This window comes from Pseudorca crassidens, chromosome 5, assembly GCF_039906515.1.
Source record: "Pseudorca crassidens isolate mPseCra1 chromosome 5, mPseCra1.hap1, whole genome shotgun sequence".
Taxonomy (NCBI): Eukaryota; Metazoa; Chordata; class Mammalia; order Artiodactyla; family Delphinidae; genus Pseudorca; species Pseudorca crassidens.
The window spans coordinates 82,043,658-82,063,409 of NC_090300.1; the positions used below are offsets into that span (position 1 = coordinate 82,043,658).

General features: G+C 44.4%; 1 protein-coding gene across 3 annotated transcripts in view; it reads right to left on the reverse strand.

Moving 5' to 3' along the window:
- The window catches only part of CD86 (CD86 molecule), a 63,022-nt gene that overhangs the window by 24,421 nt on the left and 18,849 nt on the right, over positions 1 to 19,752 (reverse strand). For all 3 annotated transcript variants that reach the window (XM_067738722.1, XM_067738721.1, XM_067738720.1), the window contains exon 2: positions 5,204 to 5,253. In XM_067738722.1, coding sequence (XP_067594823.1) covers positions 5,204 to 5,253 — 50 coding nt within the window. The remainder of the gene's footprint in view (positions 1 to 5,203; positions 5,254 to 19,752) is intronic.

Consider the following 19,752-nt stretch of genomic DNA (forward strand, 5'->3'; position numbering starts at 1 on the left):
CCTTTCAGACCTCTTCCCTTCACTTACTCTGCCCCAGCCATACTGGCTTCCTTGCCATTCCTCCAAAATGCCAGGCACATTCTATCTCAAGACCTCCCCCCTTCACTCTTGCTGCACAGCCAAGAAGGCATTGCAGTCTCTGAAGGGAGTTGCAGTCAAGGACTCGGCCCCGTCACTGGCCAGTCACGCTCTTTCACATATTTATATTTGTAGCCCAGGCACTTTCGTTCCTCAGTTTCTTTATTGGGGCCTTGGGCAGATGTCTTCTTCAGATGCTTCTGCTCAGGCTGCCTTATGGTAGGAGGGAAGGAGGACCTTGGAGACACTTTCCCCATGGAGAATTACTTTTCCCCAGCTGACTCAGTATTTCTACTCTTAGCCCTTTCCCCTCATCCTTCCCTTCCACCTCTCCCCAGGGTCCATAAAACTGCTGGAGCCTTTTGTCTGGGGCTCCCTCAACAGTGAGAAGAACCCCCATGTCTGTGCTGATCCACCTGATCCTTGACTGGTGTGCTGCACAGAGGGAGAAAGAAATAAAAGTGTGGAAGAACAAGTTAAGAGTCAAGGGGAGTTAGTCTGAGAAGCTCTAGTATTTTCTAGAAGAAGAGAATGCGAGGAATGGTAGAGAAACAATATTTAAAGAGATAAAGATTGTGACTATTCAAAATGGAAAAAGACGCAAGTCCTCAGATCAAAAGTGTGTTCTAAGTACCGAGTAAGATAAATGAGAATAAATCCACACCTAGATATGTTGTGGTGAAGCTGATAAACAAAAAGCATAAAATATTTTTTCAAATTTACAAAGAAGAAGAATTGAATTGAATCTTTTCATTCTTTAAAAAAATGAAGAAAGAATACCTATAAAACAATGACAGTTACAATGAAAGCTCCTTAGCAACCATAAACCAAAGAAGACAATGGGGCAATAACTTCTGAATGAGTAAAAACACACACACATTCAAATAAAGCAAATTACAGCATTTCAACCCACTGGACTAATACAATTTCAAAAATTATAAAAATGAAAAGAATTTAGAAACATGAGAAAGTGTGTATGAAACAATATTGAATAGAACATATTCAGGGATTTGCCTATATATTGTGGTCACAACTATATATAACTAATTTTACTCTCTTGTCTGTTACACTGTAGTAAGGACCAGAGGAGTGATTTTTATGTATCTTTTTATTTTCTATATTTTTAAAGTTTTTTTTTTTTATGTAGACCATTTTTAAAGTCTTTATTGAATTTGTTACAATATTGCTTTTGTTTTATGTTTTCGTTTTTTTGGCTGTGAGGCATGTGGGATCTTAGCTCCCCGACCAGGGATCGAACCCACACCCCCTGCATTGGAAGGCAAAGTCCCAACCACTGGACCACAAGGGAAGTCCCAGAGGAGTGATTTTTAAGTAGTGGAGGGAGCTGACTACTTTTTAATGGAGACATCTATAGGGAGAATGAATGAAAGAAAGAGTGAAAATGAAACCAAGAATGGGTAAATACTCTTAGAGACTGTTGAAAGAGTTTTCATAATTTTGAGGTCCTGGAACTTGGCCCTGTGACTGGCAATGGCTATAAAGGAAGGGCTACAAGTGTTTTTGTTTCTGTAAATCTTAACAGTACCGAGGGGGCCAAAATCCCGAGTTGCATACTCTGGAAATGGTATTAAGATCTCTCACAGAGTAAAAACAAGCCACAGTCTCTCAAACTCTTGCTGCTTCCCAAAGTAGTCTGTTTGCCATTGGAGCCTCTCTGTTCCCTACAAATTTCACTCTTGCTCCCAATCAGCCCTCTACTTATTCCTATTCAGTGACCATCTTCCACTAAATTAACTTGTCTGACAGCCCATTCTCTCTGGAACCTACTAAATACTAAAATGATCCACTACTTCGGAAGTAAGATACTCCCTACTGGGGAGCAAACATCTATTTCAAAGGCCTCTGAGACAGTACCTTAACATAAAGGGGTGACTCCAATAGGAGAACTACTAGGCTCCATGACAGTTCTTTGGGAATTTGGGAATTACGTCTGAACTATCTATCTATTCACCTCTGTGATTATAGTGACAACTATCAACAGCAACAGGAAGTGGGAGTCAAAGTAATCATATAAACATAATCCTCATGCAGCCACCCATGTAGGAACCTGCAGAAACCTGGGAGGAAACAGTAGACCCTTACACAAGATACGAAATGAGGGTTTGAGCCAATTTTATGTAAATCTTAAAGTGAATGAAGACCCCCAACTATACTCCTGGTACATTCATTGAACCAGAGGTATTGTTCAAGAGAAATGAGAAGCCTTAGGACCCAGTAAACCCCCAGACAATAAGAGCAACCATAAAAAGTCAAACTAGGAAGAAACTTCCTCCTGATACGTGAGCTACTGATTTTCCAAACACCACTCTGACTCCAGCTTTAAGTGCTACTGGAGGTGCTGGGTAGCAGCCAACAGAGCTGGACAGTTAGAGGTGCCTTTGCAAGTGGCACTTCAACATTCCTTTGGCTTTATGAATACAAAGCACAAATTATAACCTAATTCTGCAAGGCCATGGCTGCCCTCTCGCCCTTTTAGGTTTTAAACTCTCGTCCAATTTTCGCCTCATGGGCCAGGGCAGCAACTATAATGTCTGATTTCCATGACTAGGGGAGGACACAAAACATATGGAGGAAAAAGGAGACACAGAATTATTTCACTGTCCTGTTTTATCTCTGCTGTCAAATGAATTATTCAGCCCTGCATTTTTGCCGTGGATTATCTGGGTCAATTGCATCTCCTTTCTCCCTTTGGATTCCTGCCTATGGGCAGGTCACTGCTTGCCAGCCCAGCAAGCAGAGATGTGCCCTGAGAAGAAAGATAAAATTCAAATAGATTCTTTTCCATTCTTTAAAAAAGAATGAAATCTGTTTTATTATTTTTAATCGTGTGTTAAGTATTGGCAATGTTATCTTCCAATCAGGTGTCACCATTTTCCTATCCCACTTAAAATTTCTACTGCCAAAAATATAACTACTATTCTCTCACCACCATAAAGCTTAAGTGACTTCCGTTTGGGGGAGTTATTTTTAAAGTTTCAATATTGATAACTCTCTTTTTAGAATTTAGGAAGTATCCAGGTATCCAAGTATCTCGTACATTTTTCTTTCTTCTCTCCCAAGTCATAAAAGCTGGGCTGGTCACTGTATGAGAAGGGCCAGGGCCCGAGCTGTAGGGACAGCTAAGGTGTCAGCTGCTGGGAAGGTGGAGGATGGACCTGGTGGGGAACTTGTGAACTTGACTAAGGCACAAGCCACATTATCTATCAAAGTTGTTTGAGTCCCCAAGGGACAAATCCTAGTATTATGGAGAGTTCCCTAGCAAGAGTTAGGAGGAACAGCATAATGTCAAGGTGAAGTGAAGAGAGGCTGAATCTATACCGCTAGGTGTGAATCTAGGCTCTGCCACTTATTAGCAATGTTGTCTTAGGCAAATTACTGAACCTCTCTGGGCTTTAGTTTGCACAGCTGTAAAATGGGGAATCATATAACAAGACCTAAAGCAGAGAGTTATGGTGACGTTTGAGTTAATATTTATAAGATGCTTAGAACAGTACCTGGCACAAAGTAAGCACTACATCTCTGTATTTGTCAAATAAATAAGAAGTGGGATAGGAAGGGGTTCTTACTGGATAATGTCCTGCAAAGCTTTGTTTTATCCCCTTTCTCTCTTGCTCTTGCTCACACATCACTTCTACCTCCCCAAGAGCTAGAGTAACAGGTCATATTGGTGCTGGGAGGTGGAAGCTGCTGTTATGACCTAAGTCAGTAAAGTGATCAGTTAGCCCATCTATAGATCAGGCAGCACATGTATAGCACAGACCCAACAAGCTCCAAGGTGCTAAACAGAAAACACATCACAAAAGGCCTGTCCCAGCCAGCATCAATCTGAGGGAGCATCTCTTCCTTGTAGCCTGACTCCTTTTACCCACAGCAGGGACAAGGACAGTGGCCAAGGGCCTGGTGTGTGGCTATCAGAAGGAGGTAAGCTCGTGGCCGGACCAGTTAGTCAGGGGCAGCCTGTGTGCCGTTGTAGCCAAACAGCAGGCTGGGCTCCCCCTCCATGTCTGCCCCACACCAGGACCAGATGCCTTCCCTCTCGGTGCTAAGGGTGGGGAAAACAAGCAGCAGGAAGGGGATGGGCCAGGAGAAACTAAAGGCACCCAGTCGCAGGATGGGTGGCAGGAACCTTGGCCAACCCCAGTTTACAGATGAAACTGAAACTCAAAGAGATCAGTAAACAGGGAAGGTCTGAGTTTTGTGAGGCCTGACACTGCTAAAATTTCTTTTGAGGGGGAAGAGCTCTTTCAGAAAAAGAATACAGAACACAAAACAAAATGCCCATGGCCACTACGGTGCCATTCAACATGGGGAGAATGTGATAGAAAAGTCGAAAAGTCGCAGTGGAAAGAGACAGTGGTCTTAACTTATTGTGGTTAAAATATCTTATTAATGAAAATTTTACTAAGGCTTAAGACACAGGACCGCACTGTTAGGGCTCCTCCTGGGGTCTCGGAGGGGCTTGGAAAGAGCTGTGCAAGTAGGACCCCTGAAGCTTAGTCCCTTAGCTTGATGGTAAATCAGCTGATACAATTAGCTGAGGCTCACTGAAGCAGGTGGTAGCAGAGCTGGGTTTCTTGATCCTCCCAGTAATCAGTGCCAACTATGATCTATGGGCACGGGCAGGTGGGGAGGGCAGTGGATTGGGGGGGAGAGGGAAGGTAGGGAACGAGAAAAACAATGATCGCTAGTGGAAGGAGACTTCTAGAAGCCTGTCAGCCATTTCCTAAAAGTGTGAGAATGCAGAAGTGGGGACAGAGGAGCAGAAGAGTTAAGCCTCAGGCGTGTCAGAGTAGGGACCCTCCCCCAGCTCCCTGGGCACCAATGGACAGGCCAGGCTACCCTCCTCTGTGCATCCAGGACCACGGGTGTGAGACGACAGAAGGTGTAGGGCTGCATCTCAGGCTGGGCCTGCCATCAGCTGAGATACTTGTTCTCGATTGTGATACTTCCTTCTTCTCCATGAAAGTCTTTTGCATGTGGTATTGTGAACGCTGAATAGAAAGTGAGTAAAACCCATCAAATCTCAAACCCCAGCTTGGAGGTCAGGTTCATCGGGAGAGAGTGGGAGGATTCTAGGACTTTATAAAGCCCCGAGGGTGCTTACCAGACAGCAGGAGGGCCATCACAACGAGAGTGTTTCTCAGTCCCATGGTGCTAAAGTTAAAAAAGAGAGATAAAACTTGATTAGAAAATGAAACCAAAAACCAAAATATAACAACTGGAGTTTGAAATTCACTTAGGCCCATGGGTGTGGCAGAGATCAAACAGTGTGTACACCAAAGCCATTTTCTTTTCCTCCTAACCCCACAGACACGCTCTATTTCCCAGTCCCCCCCACCCCATGTTAGGTGGGCCATGTGACTGGTTTTTGGCCAATGGAATTGTGGGCAGAAGTGACAGGTGTTACTTCCAGATACAGCAGCACTAAAGCCTCTCTCTTGCCTCCTTCCCCTGCCTTCTTGGATGCAGAGGCTCCAGAGGAGGAGTCCAAGGGCCTAGAAGATGGAAAGCCTCACTATGAAAGAAGCTGGTTTGCTGGACAAATTAATAAAACAGCTCTCAACACCCCACAGTGATCTATATTGGGCTGTGACATGAGCAAAATATAAACCTTTATTGTGTTCAGCTAATGAAATTTTGGGAGTTGTTTACTGCAGTAGCTAGCATTACTTATCTTGACCAATAAAAGGGTATGGCGGGGCAAATAGAAAGTATTTATGTTCAGAAATCAATTTTTCTTTGGCTTCCCTGTGGTTTTCAAACTTTATTGTGCACAAAAATCATCTGGAGGGCATGTCAAAGCAGTTTCCTGGGCCTTGTCCACAGAGATTCTGATTTAGTAGATTGAGTGAAACCCATGACTAACAAACTCACAGGTGATAGCGATGCTGGTCTAAGGACCCCACTTGGAGAACCACTGCACTAGAGTGTTCACTTAATCTATATGATGGAGCCAAGGAAAATGACAGGCATTGCTCTATAAACTCCATCCTCTCTTTTTAACTCTCCTGCCCTCTGTCTTTCTTCATTCACCCACTTACCCCAACTTAGACCAAAAGGGCTGTAGAGTGGCTTACAGGGAAGCACAGAATAGGAAAGATGACCAACATTACAAACAGGGGAAAAGCAAACCAAACGCAGGAATATAAAATGGAGCCGAGTACAAGGCAAATGCCAAATGCTTACCATAGAACTCTGCCCACTTTGCATGGTGTGGGTCACAAGTTTGGCTTGTAGCTTTTTTAACAGCCAAAGAGAAAAGGTAAACCTAATTGGTGAATTAATTTACAGATCTGTCCATGAGATAAAAACACACCAATGCTCAGGGGAAAGTATGCAACTATTCCTGATGCAATAGCAGAAATTTCTTTCTTAGGGGTGATTTGTCTAGAAGCCATCCCTGATGACTTTGGGCTAGGCTAGACACCCTTCCTTTCTTTTCCCATAGCACCCAGCACACAGCTTTGGGCCAAAGGTGTCTGTTTCTTCCCTTCTGGACTATAACCTTTCATTTTTAATTAAAAAAATTTTAGTAGATCATACCTGCACGTGGTACTAAATTTAAAATGTAAAGGTGATAAATAGTGGGAAGCAACTCACTCCCAACCCTGCCCCCTAGCAGTCTGATTTTCCCCCATAGTAATAACTGGAGTGACCACTGATACCTGTTAGCAGTTTCTTGCCTCTACTTGAAGTTATTTTAGGCAAAACAAAATGAAAACTTATACCAATATTTTTTTTCATTTTATTATAAAACACAACTCTTAGCATACTATAATGCAGTTTTGCACACTAACCACTCCCCTGGAGATTGTTCTATATCCGCATGTACTGAGTATCCGTATTCTAACAGTCGCATATTATTCTGGTGTATTCTATTGGATGGCAATAATTTACTTTACCAGCCCCTATCAATAGACGTTTAGGTTTTTCCAATCTTCTGCTGCAATGAAAAACCTTGATCATATGCCAAATCACGTATGTGAGAGTAAGCTATCTTCCTATAAGCAGAATGCCTTGACCAAAAGGTCAAAAGGTCATTGCAATTTTAATCTTCACAGATACTGAAAAAATTGTTCTCCCCTAAAATTTTATGTTTATGCTCCCAGCAGCAAAACATGAGTGTGCTTAGTTTCATGTAGCTTTTGCCAACAAAAGCTAATTTGCGATCTTTATCAATAGGGAAGGTTAAAATGACATCTCAGTGTAATTTTAAAAAATTTTTTGTTGTCATGAAATACACATAAAATTTACCATCTTACTCATTTTTTGAGTGTGCAGTGGTATTAAACACATTCACATTATTGTGTAACTATCACCACCACCCATCTCCAGAACTTCTTTCATCTCGCCAAAATTAAACTCTGTACCCGTTAAGCACTAACTCCATACTCTCCCCCACCCCTTCGTCCCTGGCAACCACCATTCTACCTTCTGTCTCTATGAATCTGACTACTCTAGGGACCTCACGTAAGTAGAATCAGACAATATTTGTCTTTTTGTATCTGGCTTATTTCACTTAGCGTAATGTATTCAAGGTTCAACCGTGTTGTAGCATATGTCAGAATTTCCTTCCTTTTTAAGGCTGAATAATATTCCATTGTATGTATATGCCACATTTTGTTTATCCATTCAACTGTTGATGGACATCTGAGCTGCTTCCTCCTTTTGGCTGTTGTGAATAATACTATGATCATGGATGTGCGAATATCTCTTTGAGACCTTGCTTTCATTTCTTTCAGGTATATACTCAAAAGGGAAATTACTAGATCATATGGTAATTCTATTTTTAATTTTGGGGGGAACTACCATATTGTTTCTCATAGCGGCTGCACCATTTTACATTCTCACTAACCATGTACGCAAGTTGCAATTCTCCACATCCTTGCCAACACTTGTTATTTTCTGTATTTTTTTCTTTAGTACCCATGCTAATGGGTGTGAGGTGGTTCTCACTGTAATTTTATTTTATTTATTTATTTTTTGTGGTACGCAGGCCTCTCACTGTTGTGGCCTCTCCTGTTGCGGAGCACAGGCTCTGGACGCGCAGGCTCAGGGGCCATGGCTCACGGGCCCAGCTGCTTCGCGGCATGTGGGATCTTCCCAGACCAGGGCACAAACCCGTGTCCCCTGCATTGGCAGGCGGACTCTCAACCACTGCGCCACCAGGAAAGCCCAATGAATCACGTTTAGTTCAAACAATTACATGAAATTGGTATGGCCCTGGGAAATCCTGGACAGATGGTCCATGTAATTCGTGCAGTGGGGAGGAGCACTGGATATGAGAAGGAAGTCAACATCGTTTCTGACTTCTCTGTTTGGAAACTCTTTCTTCCCAAGGGAGAAGCTGCCTCTCCTTTATTTCCTCTCACTGATACTGGTGTTGTTCTCTCAAACTATGCAGAATAAGCCTACCACACTTCTGTCTCAACCCTTCATGGATTTGGGGGGTAGAGATCATGTTTGTTCTCAAAATCCTGGCCCAACAGTGACATTCCTAGTAAACTTCACTAACATTAATTTGGAGACTGCCCACCATCCTGGCCAACACTTTAGACACTTAGTTTATGAGGCCCTTTTAAAATATAGGGCTAAAACACTTGAGATTGACATGATTCTCTCTTATACGGTATAAATGCCCCATGTAAAAAATTTCTCTCACCTCTAGCCATGGAGTGTGCGTGAGGGTGGAGGCTTGACTTAGGAAGCCAGTTTTCTTCAATGTCATCGGCTCTGAGGAAGAGCAGAAATGTCACTGCTTCCTGTGCAATGAACTCTTAACCCCAACTATGAGTCACTGCTTTTTCCAGAGGGCCTGAGAAGTAGACACTCTAGGCTTTGGAGGGAGAGAGCAAAAAGGGGAATGGGAGAGGAAAGAACCTAAGAATTTACAGAGAGGATTCTCTGAGAGGAGATTTCTGTCAGCTATGAGCAGAGTAAAGTCTGTAGGTGTGTGAACTGGTCAGAAACCTAGAATGAGTAGCTTCCATTTAGCTGGAGGTTCAACTTCAGAAACCAAAGAAAAGTACCCATCAGACACTACTTTCCCTTGCTTTACATACCTGGCCATCATAGAATGTGAGTGAGAGTCAGCTGAATGACTAAGTATATTATTATGCCCCACAACAAGGTGAGATTATTTCTCCCCGTGTTACAGATGAAGAAATGGAGTTTCAGAGAGGTTAAAGAATGTTCCGAGTCACCTGGAGGTTGAGATTGAGATTGAGAGGTTGAGATCCAAGGTTGGGATTTAAACCTGCACAGCCTCCTTGCATTCTTTTTAATAAATTCTTTTGAGGTAACATTGGTTAATAACATTATATAAGGTTCATGTATAGAACATTATATTTCCACTTCTGTATACACTATAGCTTGCTCACCACCAAAAATTTAGTCTCCATCCGTCACTCACTGTGTTCTTTTTAACACTGGTGTGGTTCCTTTAAAAGTTCCAGCTGGTTTCAGATGTGCTGTAGGACCCAGTGAAAGGATCCCAGTTCTACCCTCTCAGGACAACAGGAGAGCAGCACATCCCTGGGGCCAAGTGTGACGGTGGCTCCTGGAATCAGAGTGTGACACTCAGGGGGACGGGCTGGGCTGCGGGCAGGAGGGAGCCATAAGTGTTCCTGTGTATCAGGAAAAGTTCTGTCCTGAGCTGCCATTCAGTCCACAAATATTGCTTGAGCACCCACTGTGTGCCCGGCGGAGGATGCTCCTCTCCATTCCAGCCCTAGACAGGTAATCAGTTTCCTGGCGTGGGCTGACCTCCAGACACATGTTACTGTGTTTCAGCTAAGCTTCACCTAGAAGAGCTCGGGGAACTACAGGTATTGGGGCAGAAAAAGGAGAGGATTAAGAAGAGCTCTTTTTCATCTCAGGTCTGCAGGAGGATGTGGGATCTAGTTCAGGCCAAATGCAATATGCAGAGGTGTGGTGTAGTGGTGGCCAGCCATGGGGTGGGACAGGGGAGCACAGACATAATGACTCAGGAAGTGAGAGAAGGATTCCAAGGCAGAAGTTGGGGAGCACGAAAAAAGTTCCCTATTTCTCAACTTTGTCTAGACTATTAGTGGTGATCAGGGCACCAGGAAAAATGATGATAGGTTTGCTGGTGTCTAAGGAAGGTGTTCATTGAGACCGTCTCCTGCCAACATGTAGTGAATTTGCTTGGCGTCAGGCTTGTTCTAGAGGTTATGGGGGAGTGTAAAGATCTGCAGACCTTCGTCCCTGACCCAGCATTAAAAAGAGAAACAGAATGTCCACAAATAGCTACCATTCAAGCTCCAGGCCAGTGTGGAAGGTGGACTCATTTATCTCCTCCTGGCACATACGAGAGTCCTTGCTCCGAGCGAAGCGGGAGACGCCACAACCTCCATGGAGGGAGGAGTAGATGGGCCTCAGCCCAGTGCTCAGGCCCTGGCCCTTTGCCTTCTGCCAGCTCAAACTGTGACTAGACAAGCCAGGTGTGCTGGATGGGCACAGCCAGCCAGGTGAGAAGGGAGTGAAGGCCAGGAGGAGGACAAGTTTGCCCAGGGCTTTGGCTGGCCTCGGGGTGACGTGCTGCATGAATCACTTCTCAGGGCACCAGAAGCTCTACCTTTAGAGCAGCTGTGATAACCCCTGAGGCCCTGGGAGGAATAGGGTAGGCTTATTTCCTTTTTTACGAAGGTTCTGAACTGCAAAATAAGAAGGTTGCTGGGACTTGACTATATCTGAATTTTAACTTCTGACAGGGTGTCTCATGATATGCTTGAGAGCAATGGAGAAATATGGGATATATACTCGCACAGTTACTTGGCTGAAAAGCTGTGCCCTGATGTCATTCATTCATTTAGCAAATAGTTAGGAAGCCAGGCCTTGTGCTAGGTGCTGGGAATAGAACGATGAGCAAAACCAGAAAGGACTCCTCTTCATGTGGTTGCTTACAGTTTAGCAGAGGAGCAGGATAATGACCATACAAATAAACGTAAAATTACAATGATGACAAGTGCTACAGAAGAGAGGTTCATGGTACTCTGAGGGCCCATAATAGGTCTAGTCTAAACTTTGAAGAATGTTGTGATAGATTAAAGATGGACACATAGTCTTTGCTAATCTCCTCTCTTGAGTCTGGGCTGGGCTTAGAGGCTTGTTTGACCAATAGAGTGCACTAGAAGGGATGTTTAGGATTTCTGAGGCTAGGTCAAAAGAAGCCTTGCAGCTTCTGTCTTTCTTGGAATACTCGTGTAAGATGTCCCACTACTGAGACCACCATGCTGGAGAGGCCATGTGTAGGTGTTTGGGTCAATAAACCCAGCTGAACCCAGCCTTCCAGCCGTCTCTGCCAAGCCACCAGACATGTGAATAAAACCTTGAATCATCTAGGTCAGAGGTCAGCAAACTGCAGCGTGAAGACCAAATCAGGCTATCACCTATTTTTACAAATAAAGTTTTGTTGGACTACAGCCGTACCCATTTATTTAATTATTATCTATGACCGCTTTTGTACTACAATGGTAAAAATAGTATCTGTGACACAGACCATATGGCCTGCAAAGCTGAAAATATTTTCTATCTGGCCTTTTATAGAAAAAAAAATACTGACCCTTGCTCTAGATCAGTACTGTCTAACAGAAATATAATGCAAGCCACATACGTAATTTGAAAATATCTAGTAGCCGCATTAAAAAATTCAAAAAGAAATAGGTGAAATTAATTTTAATAATATATTTTGTTTAATCCAATATACCTAATATTATAATCTCAACATGTGATCAATATAAAAATTATTAATGGATTTTTTTTTTTTGTGTGGTACGCGGGCCTCTCACTGTGTGGTCTCTCCCGTTGCGGAGCACAGGCTCCGGACGCGCAGGCTCAGTGGCCATGACTCACGGGCCCAGCCGCTCTGCGGCCTGTGGGATCTTCCCGGACCGGGGCACGAACCCATGTCCCCTGCATCGGCAGGCGGACTCTCAACCACTGCGCCACTGGGGAAGCCCTATTAATGGATATTTTACATTCTTTTTTCTGTACTAAATCTTCAAAATCTTGTGGGTATTTTATACCTACAACAAATCTCAATTAAGATGAGCTACCTTTCAAGTGGTCAGTAGCTGCATGTGGCTAGTGGCTACTGAATCGGACAGTGTACTGCCAGACTAGCCCATTCATCAGTTTAATACCGCCAAGTGACCTCAATTGATGCCATGAGGACCAGAAAAATCACTCAGAAGCCTGCCCAAATTTCTGATTCCCACATTGTGAAAGAGTAAGATATTCATTGTTGTAAGCTGCTAAGTTTGGGAGCAGTTTGTGATACATCAATAGGTAAAGAGAAAAGATTGAATAGGTGCTAAGTAGGTGAAGGGTTGTGGGGGTGACTTGGAAGGATGCTAGGCAAAGGGAATAGCATGTGCAAAGGCATTGAGGGCACATGAGAGGAGGTCAATGTGGACAGAGCAGTGGAGGACAAGATTGGAGAGGTCGGCAAGGGTCAGACCATCCTCATTTTATGGGTCAGTTAAGGATTTTGGTCTTTATTCTGAGAGCAACATCAACAGCAGAGGAGTGACATAATCAGGTTTGCATTTTGAAGATGACTGGCTGCTGTGTAGCAAATGGATAGTAGGGAATCAGGGCAGAGGCCAGAAAACCAATCAGTTGGCTACTCTCGTTGTTTAAGTGAAAGAAGATGGCCTTTGGTTGTGGTGGCAAAAGTAGATAGAAGTTTATAGGTTCAAGCAGGATTATAGCCAGCAGGACATGATGATGGGTTAAATATGGGGAATGAGGACAAGGTATTGATTGATTCATTCACTCAACAACTGAGTGCCAGGAATCATTCTTGTTTAATAGACTGACACCATGGTGGGTGCTGTGGGACTGTTTTTTCACTTTCACATATTTAGTAAAACTATGAATGAAAGCACAGAACTCATACTTCTGCTTTCAAATGTGCAGATGTGCATAAAAATGTGCACAAGAATGAGCCAGATAGCTGCTGGTCAGTTGGTAAGCTGAATTAATATTTATAAAGCCTGAAAAGAAAGTGGGATACTAGCATGCTGAATCTCAGGGTACACATGAAGATCTGCACTTAAGTGAAGTAGTTAAGTAGACAACAGAGAAGTAGCTTATCCATAGTAAATGTAAAAATCATATAAGCGTTCGCATGGCAAGGCTAACCAAAAGTTAATTCACTCTTAGTGTAGAATGTGGTCACTGTGCTCTGTGCTAATCAGACCACATCACTTGTGGTTATACTTGAATGACAATGACAAATTAGAATTTATCAAGGGATTCACCGGGGAATAGTGAAAGTATGTCAAATGAGGAACAGTTAAAAGGCCTGGGATTAACTAACTTAGAGAAGAGAAGCCTGTAAGTACCTGATGGCCCTCTGCAAATATTTAATGGCCCTCCCACAGGAAGACACATGCACTGTTGTTAAAGGGCCAGTAGTTCCAATAATTGGAAGTTACAGGGAGCCAGAGCTCAGCTTCAGATAATGAAGAACTTTGAATAGAGTGGTACAACCAAGGACTGGACTTTCTTGTGAGGTAATGAGCTCCTCATCACCAGACTTGCTCAAGCAAAAGTGGAGTAATAATGCAGAGAGACATTTTAAGAGATGCTTGAATTGGGTGGGTGGTTGAACTTCATAACTTTTAAGTTTACCTTGAAGCTTCTCATTCCATTCCCAGGAGGGAGGAAAAATAAGGGAGAAAACCTGGACACACCACCTTTCCCTGCCCCCACCCAATTCCATTCCTCTTATTTTTAGCATAGTATATGGTAGGGTGCATTTAGAGGATCCCAGAGTCTGTGGAGGGTCTGCTGAGCTGACATGTGGTCTAAGGCTTCAGAGGAGATGGAGAACAGCAAGCACTCCTATAGTCCAGAAGGGTGGGGTGAAGATGGTGATAACTGACCTGGGACTTAAAAGTAGGTCAGAAAAAAAAAAAAAAAAAAAGTAGGTCAGATTTGGTCTCAGATCTGTCCTCTGGTGACAGGAACAGAGTAAGCTAGGGGTGTTAGTGCTTGCTGGAGAGAGTCAAGTTCTGTTAGAGCAGATGAGGCTTCTACCCAGCGCTCCACCTAAGCCCACTCATTCTGATATTCCCACTCCAGAGACTTGTCAGCCTAGGCCACTGCGTAACAGAATCTTTCTCAGAGAATTTCTGTCTTCCTTTCATGTTAGCAACTGTTGATTGTCCAGACCTCGATGTGGTGGCTATCTGCCTCTGTCCTTGAAAGCCTTTGCAAGCTTCCAACAATTCTTCCCAGGACAGCCCTTCAAACAGATTCCTGAAGAAGTACCATCCTAGGCATCCAGTTAATGTGTCTCAAAAAACTGCTGCCTCCTGATGAACCACTTTTAAATGTTTGATTGAGTTTAGCTGGATAAGTATTTTAGCCATATTCTTATTTATTTTATTTTATTTTATTTTTTGCGGTACGTGGGCCTCTCACTGTTGTGGCCTCTCCCGTTGCGGAGCACAGGCTCCGGATGCGCAGGCTCAGCGGCCATGGCTCACGGGCCCAGCCGCTCCGCGGCATGTGGGATCTTCCCAGACCGGGGCACAAACTCGTGTCCCCTGCGCAGGCAGGCGGACTCTCAACCACTGCACCACCAGGGAAGCCCTTTAGCCATATTCTTGAGGTGCATGCACATGCATAAGAACAGAGGCAGAACCCTGTGTTCAATGTTTCCTACTAGTATAAAAGTCTTTGGCAACTTCCTAAGCCACAATCAAATATAGTAACGTTATGACACCTGGAAATAGGGGAAGTACCATGGTCTTTTCATAGGACAGTAAGAAAATCAGGCTGGACTGAAGAGAGGTTGATGGTTGACTCTGGACAAGTAATGGGAAATGAGTTTCTGTAAGCAGCGTAGGATAGCTTAACAAGGCCTAGAAAGTCAGATAAAGAGTTTATATTTGATTTGATAGAGAATTGGGAGTTTGGGATTAATAGTGTGGGAGCAAAAGAATTATGTAATGAAAATTTAAAAAAAATAGTCCTGTCAGTGGCCTGAGGAAGGAGGCGAGGGCTGATATCAGGGTGATCAAGAAAGCCAATGTTAAAGGCTTGTAGACCTTGAGATGAAGAGGCTGAACCAGCTTAGGGGCAGCAGGCATGACATGAAAGAAGATGGGCATGAGTGATGCCTTGATGAAAACGTGAACACTTCCTGGTGTCTGGTGGACATGGGAGGTGATTGGTACGGACACACGTCACCCATCCTGAGCTCTGCTTTCCTTGAGCTTCCCCACCAGCCACATCTCCTAGCTTAGGCTGGATCATATGTCTGACTTGGTTTCCAGTCTCTTCTTGGAGCAAATCCCTTTGGGCCCTCATTGGTGGAGAAGTTTCTTACCTAACACTGCCTTCCTTTCGTTAGCTGTCCTTTTGCTCACCCATTTGGGAGCACAGTGTTTCCACACAGATATGAGGGGAGCAGTATCAAAGATGCCTAGGTACAAAGAAGAAACGTCTAGGCAGATTCATAAGGAGCAGGGGGATGCTTTTCTTCACTCCCCAATATTGTAGGTAACTAAAGTCTTAAAATTGAGTCCATTCCCCTCACTTGCCCAGAAGAAGGAGCGTAACATGGCAATAGTAATTAGCTTTTCCAGTCTCCCAACAGCAAGTTTGTGTATGAGACAGATGCCCAGTTTTCCTAGTCATATCTAGAATCGGACCTTTCTGAGTCAAGAAGCACTGCTTTTTCAAATTATCAATGGTTTTGGAAACCACTTTTCCCCTTTTGCCAAAAAGTTCCTATGGGTAAGTATTATGCAGAGTTTTACAAGTTCCTCTCTCTGAGTCTGTAAACATCCAGTTAGGGGCTCTGCCTGCCATGAATAAGACCCACAGAACTTACCAAAAGGCAGCCATGCCAATTCCGGCAACCTAAGGGAGCCCCTTCCTGTTCTCTCAGAACCAGAATCATGGTCAAAAAGAGAAAACCAAAGTTTCAAGGGCACAATCTTCTCCCCAATCCATGTACTAACCCTACCCTGGTACTTGGAATTCCCAAATTACTCATTCCTTGGGTAAAGGCATTTTTTGAAAGCCCCTGTTAAAATGCAAATGCTATCTGGAAAGGAGAAATGTCTTTTGTTTTTAGCTATTAAGAGTTAAGTTTGGGCTTCCCTGGTAGCGCAGTGGTTAAGAATCCACCTGCCAATGCAGGGGACACGGGTTCGATCCCTGGTCCAGGAGGATCCCACATTCCGTGGAGCAACTAAGCCTGTGTGCCACAACTACTGAAGCCCGTGCTCCGCAACAAGAGAAGCCACCACAATGAGAAGCCCGTGCACCGCAACGAAGAGTAGCCCCTGCTCCCTGCAACTAGAGAAAGCCTGCGTGCGGCAACGAAGACCCATTGTAGCCAAAAAATAAATTAATTAATTTAAAAAATAATAAAAGAGTTAAGTTCAAGTTAATTTATCTAAATAGGAAATGGAACTCGGAAAGAAATCATATTCATGAAAGGAGGGAGAACAGGGAATGGGACCTTTCCCATCTTGATGGAGAGACAGAAAGTGCTGGATACTTTTCTTCTTCTACATATATTCAAAATGGTTTCTCTCTCCCAAACCTCAGCCTAAGTATACTCTGATGTGCACCTCAGAAGGTCTCTATATCAGATTCGAGGTGAGGATAAGGGTCTAATAAAGGGTTATATGCTCAGCCTAGGGCCCTATCCGTCCTTCCTGGCCATGAAAGGTGAAGTGTCCCCACTTGCTTGGACTCTGAATGACTCCAGGAAACTCCCCACCACCTCCTCGCTTGTTTAGACATGTTTGCTCTAGTTCTGTGTCTTCACAGCTTCAATCTCCTGGCCCAGAGACCCCTAAACTCAACTCCCACCTCTATCTGATTTTTTTTAAATAAATTTATTTATTTGTTTATTTTTGGCTGCTTTGGGTCTTCGTTGCTGTGCGCAGGCTTTCTCTAGTTGCAGAGAGCGGGGGCTACTCTTTGTTGCGGCGTGCGGGCCTCTCATTGCGGTGGCTTCTCTCGTTGTGGGGCACAGGCTCAGTAGTTGTGGCTCGCGGGGTCTAGAGCGCAGGCTCAGTAGTTGTGGCGCATGGGCTTAGTTGCTCTGCGGCATGTGGGATCTTCCCGGACCAGAGCTTGAACCTGTGTTGGTGGATTCTCAGCCACTGCGCCACCAGGGAAGCCCATCTGATTTTTGAAGCATGGTATCTGAACCTTGATTCTTCTCCTAAGGAATCTAGCTTGGCTCACCCTTTCACCTTTCATGTTCTCTCCCCTCCCACCCTAGCCTCAATTTCATGAAATCCAGTCCTCACCTCCACCAGGAGGGGACATCTGTTATCTGGGGATATCAGAGGAGCCAAAATATCAAGCTCAAAGGCATAGTTATTGAACAGTGAGCACAGTCACAAAGAACCATTTCTTCTCTTCAAAGCACTGTTGCTATATGGTCATTTTTTAGTGTGACTATTTAATTAGCACTGTTTTCCCACTAGGTTAGAAGCTTCAGGAGGACAAGGACCATGTCTTTTATGCTCCCTGTTAGAAACCCGGTACCTAGGATGTAGGAAGCATTCAATAAATGTATTTAGAACACACAAATGAGCAGAGATTTGAAAAAGCTTCCATTATACACAGGATAGCTCATGTAAATAGAGTTAGTGGTATCTGTAGCAGCAAACAGAAGATATAATATAACACTGTGAACTTGTGCACATAATTAAATTGACTTATTTTAGTCTAGAGTCTGAGTCCCAAGATTGAGGTTGGGAGGAACAGGTCAACTCCTCAGTTATTACAATTTGAGAGGAGTGGGAAGTTCCCTTGGCCAAAAATTATTTTCACCTGTCTCTCCAGAGCCTTAAATAACTATTAGTGGAGGCACTATTTTAAGCCTATTTGCAAATGCAAATATGTTCATGGTATACAGAACATGATAAACCACTGCCTGGGCTCTCTTTTGACCTAGGACTATTTCTTTCCAAAGAAGCTATTGGTCTCTGGTGCCAGAAGGGGCCAATATTGGGATGGGGCACTTGGATGGGAGGAAGAAATGGGCAAAGGTTTCTGGACAGGAGAAGGGAAAGGCCAAACAAGAAAGCAGAGGCCATTTCAGAGGGTGTAAGTTTTGTCCCCGTCCTCTGGACTTTCTGCTGGCACAAGGGGCTCAGTCAGGGCTAGCATACTTGGACAGCTTCTCCTGGAGCAGAGCTACTTGTTGCCCCCAGCACTCCAAGGCCAAGAGCGACTGCCAGTTGTTTGGTGAGTGGTGCCCTCTATTTCCTGCCTGTCGCGTCTCTTAGCTTACCAAAGCAGACAAAGGGATCTGACTGGAAGAGACACGGTTCAATAATGTCCCACCTCCGACGTAGCTGGTCTGAGAATCAAGCCTAATGGTCAAAGGTTTTAAACACGTACCCCTCACCCCTTCTTACCCACTCCCTTGTTGGCTGTCAGCCCCACCTCTGAACATCTGCCCCAGATGCAGCTTGATCCCATACCATGCTCCCCCAGGCATACAAGCTTCATAAGAACATACCTGTCACAAATGCCCATCCACTGCAGCTCCCAGAGACCAGAGGCATAAGCCCAGTGGCATTCCCGAGGAACACAGAAGCAAGGTATTAAGAATAAACGAAGAGGAGCCTTTGTGAGCTCCCCATACCTCCTAACACTCCTAATAGAGAAAGAATGTCAGGGCTGAGGCTAGATCTCAAATGCAGAAAGGGGAACTGACCAGAGAGAAATAACACCACAGACAGTACAGTGTTCTCGCTGGTTCCAGATAACTTCTGCTGACAGGTGGGCATTTCCACTGATGAGAATGACTACAGATGCACTCCTGAGAGCGAGTGACTGTAAAGCCCTGAGGAAACCCCCCAAAGACAGCCCCGCCACAAACATGGCAAAGACACCTTCCCTGACAGATTGCAGAGGTCTACAGGTAAAGAGTCAGCTCAGTTCAGCAAATGTTTTACTGGGCAGCCATGTGCCAGATGCTGTGTCTGGCTCGGCCGGGTTGCAGGAGACAGTCCTCAACGAGAGAGAGCAGAGAGTCCCAGTGTTTCACCTGTCGCCTTCCCCACAGAATCATTCATTGAGTTTCACTCCATGGATCCTGTGAGAACCCAATGAGCCTACACAGCCCCTATTTTCAGATTACCCTAATCTAATCCTCATTGTCGTAGCCTAGAATGTTTCTGTTACCTTGGTTTGCTATTCCTGGAAGCCGATGGTACTCTTGAGTCTGGGGAAAAGTCACAAGAAGAAGTATGAAAGTATGTGAATTCCAAGTGGATTTTTCCAAATCCAGTGCTTAGGCAGAAATAGGCCTCACATATATAATCCTGCCCCAAACGCATAGCTTCTTTTTCTGACCCGATCAGGCCCTACAATGCCCTCTGCTCAATTTTGGGGGCAATTATGTGCCTCTGAGTCTGCAGCTCAGGAGAGAGGCAGCCCCCCTCTGAGCATGCCTCCCCACCTCTTGGAGGCTAGCTGTGCCCTGCAAGGCTGGAGAAATTAAGAGTGACAGAGTGAAAACTGCTTGATGTTGTCTGAGTGGAGGAGGTCCACCCAAGCAAGGGTATGTGGTGCAGGGGAAGTAGTGCAGGTTTGGAACTGGTGATCAGCCCAAGGGCAAAGCCTGGCTTGAGCCAC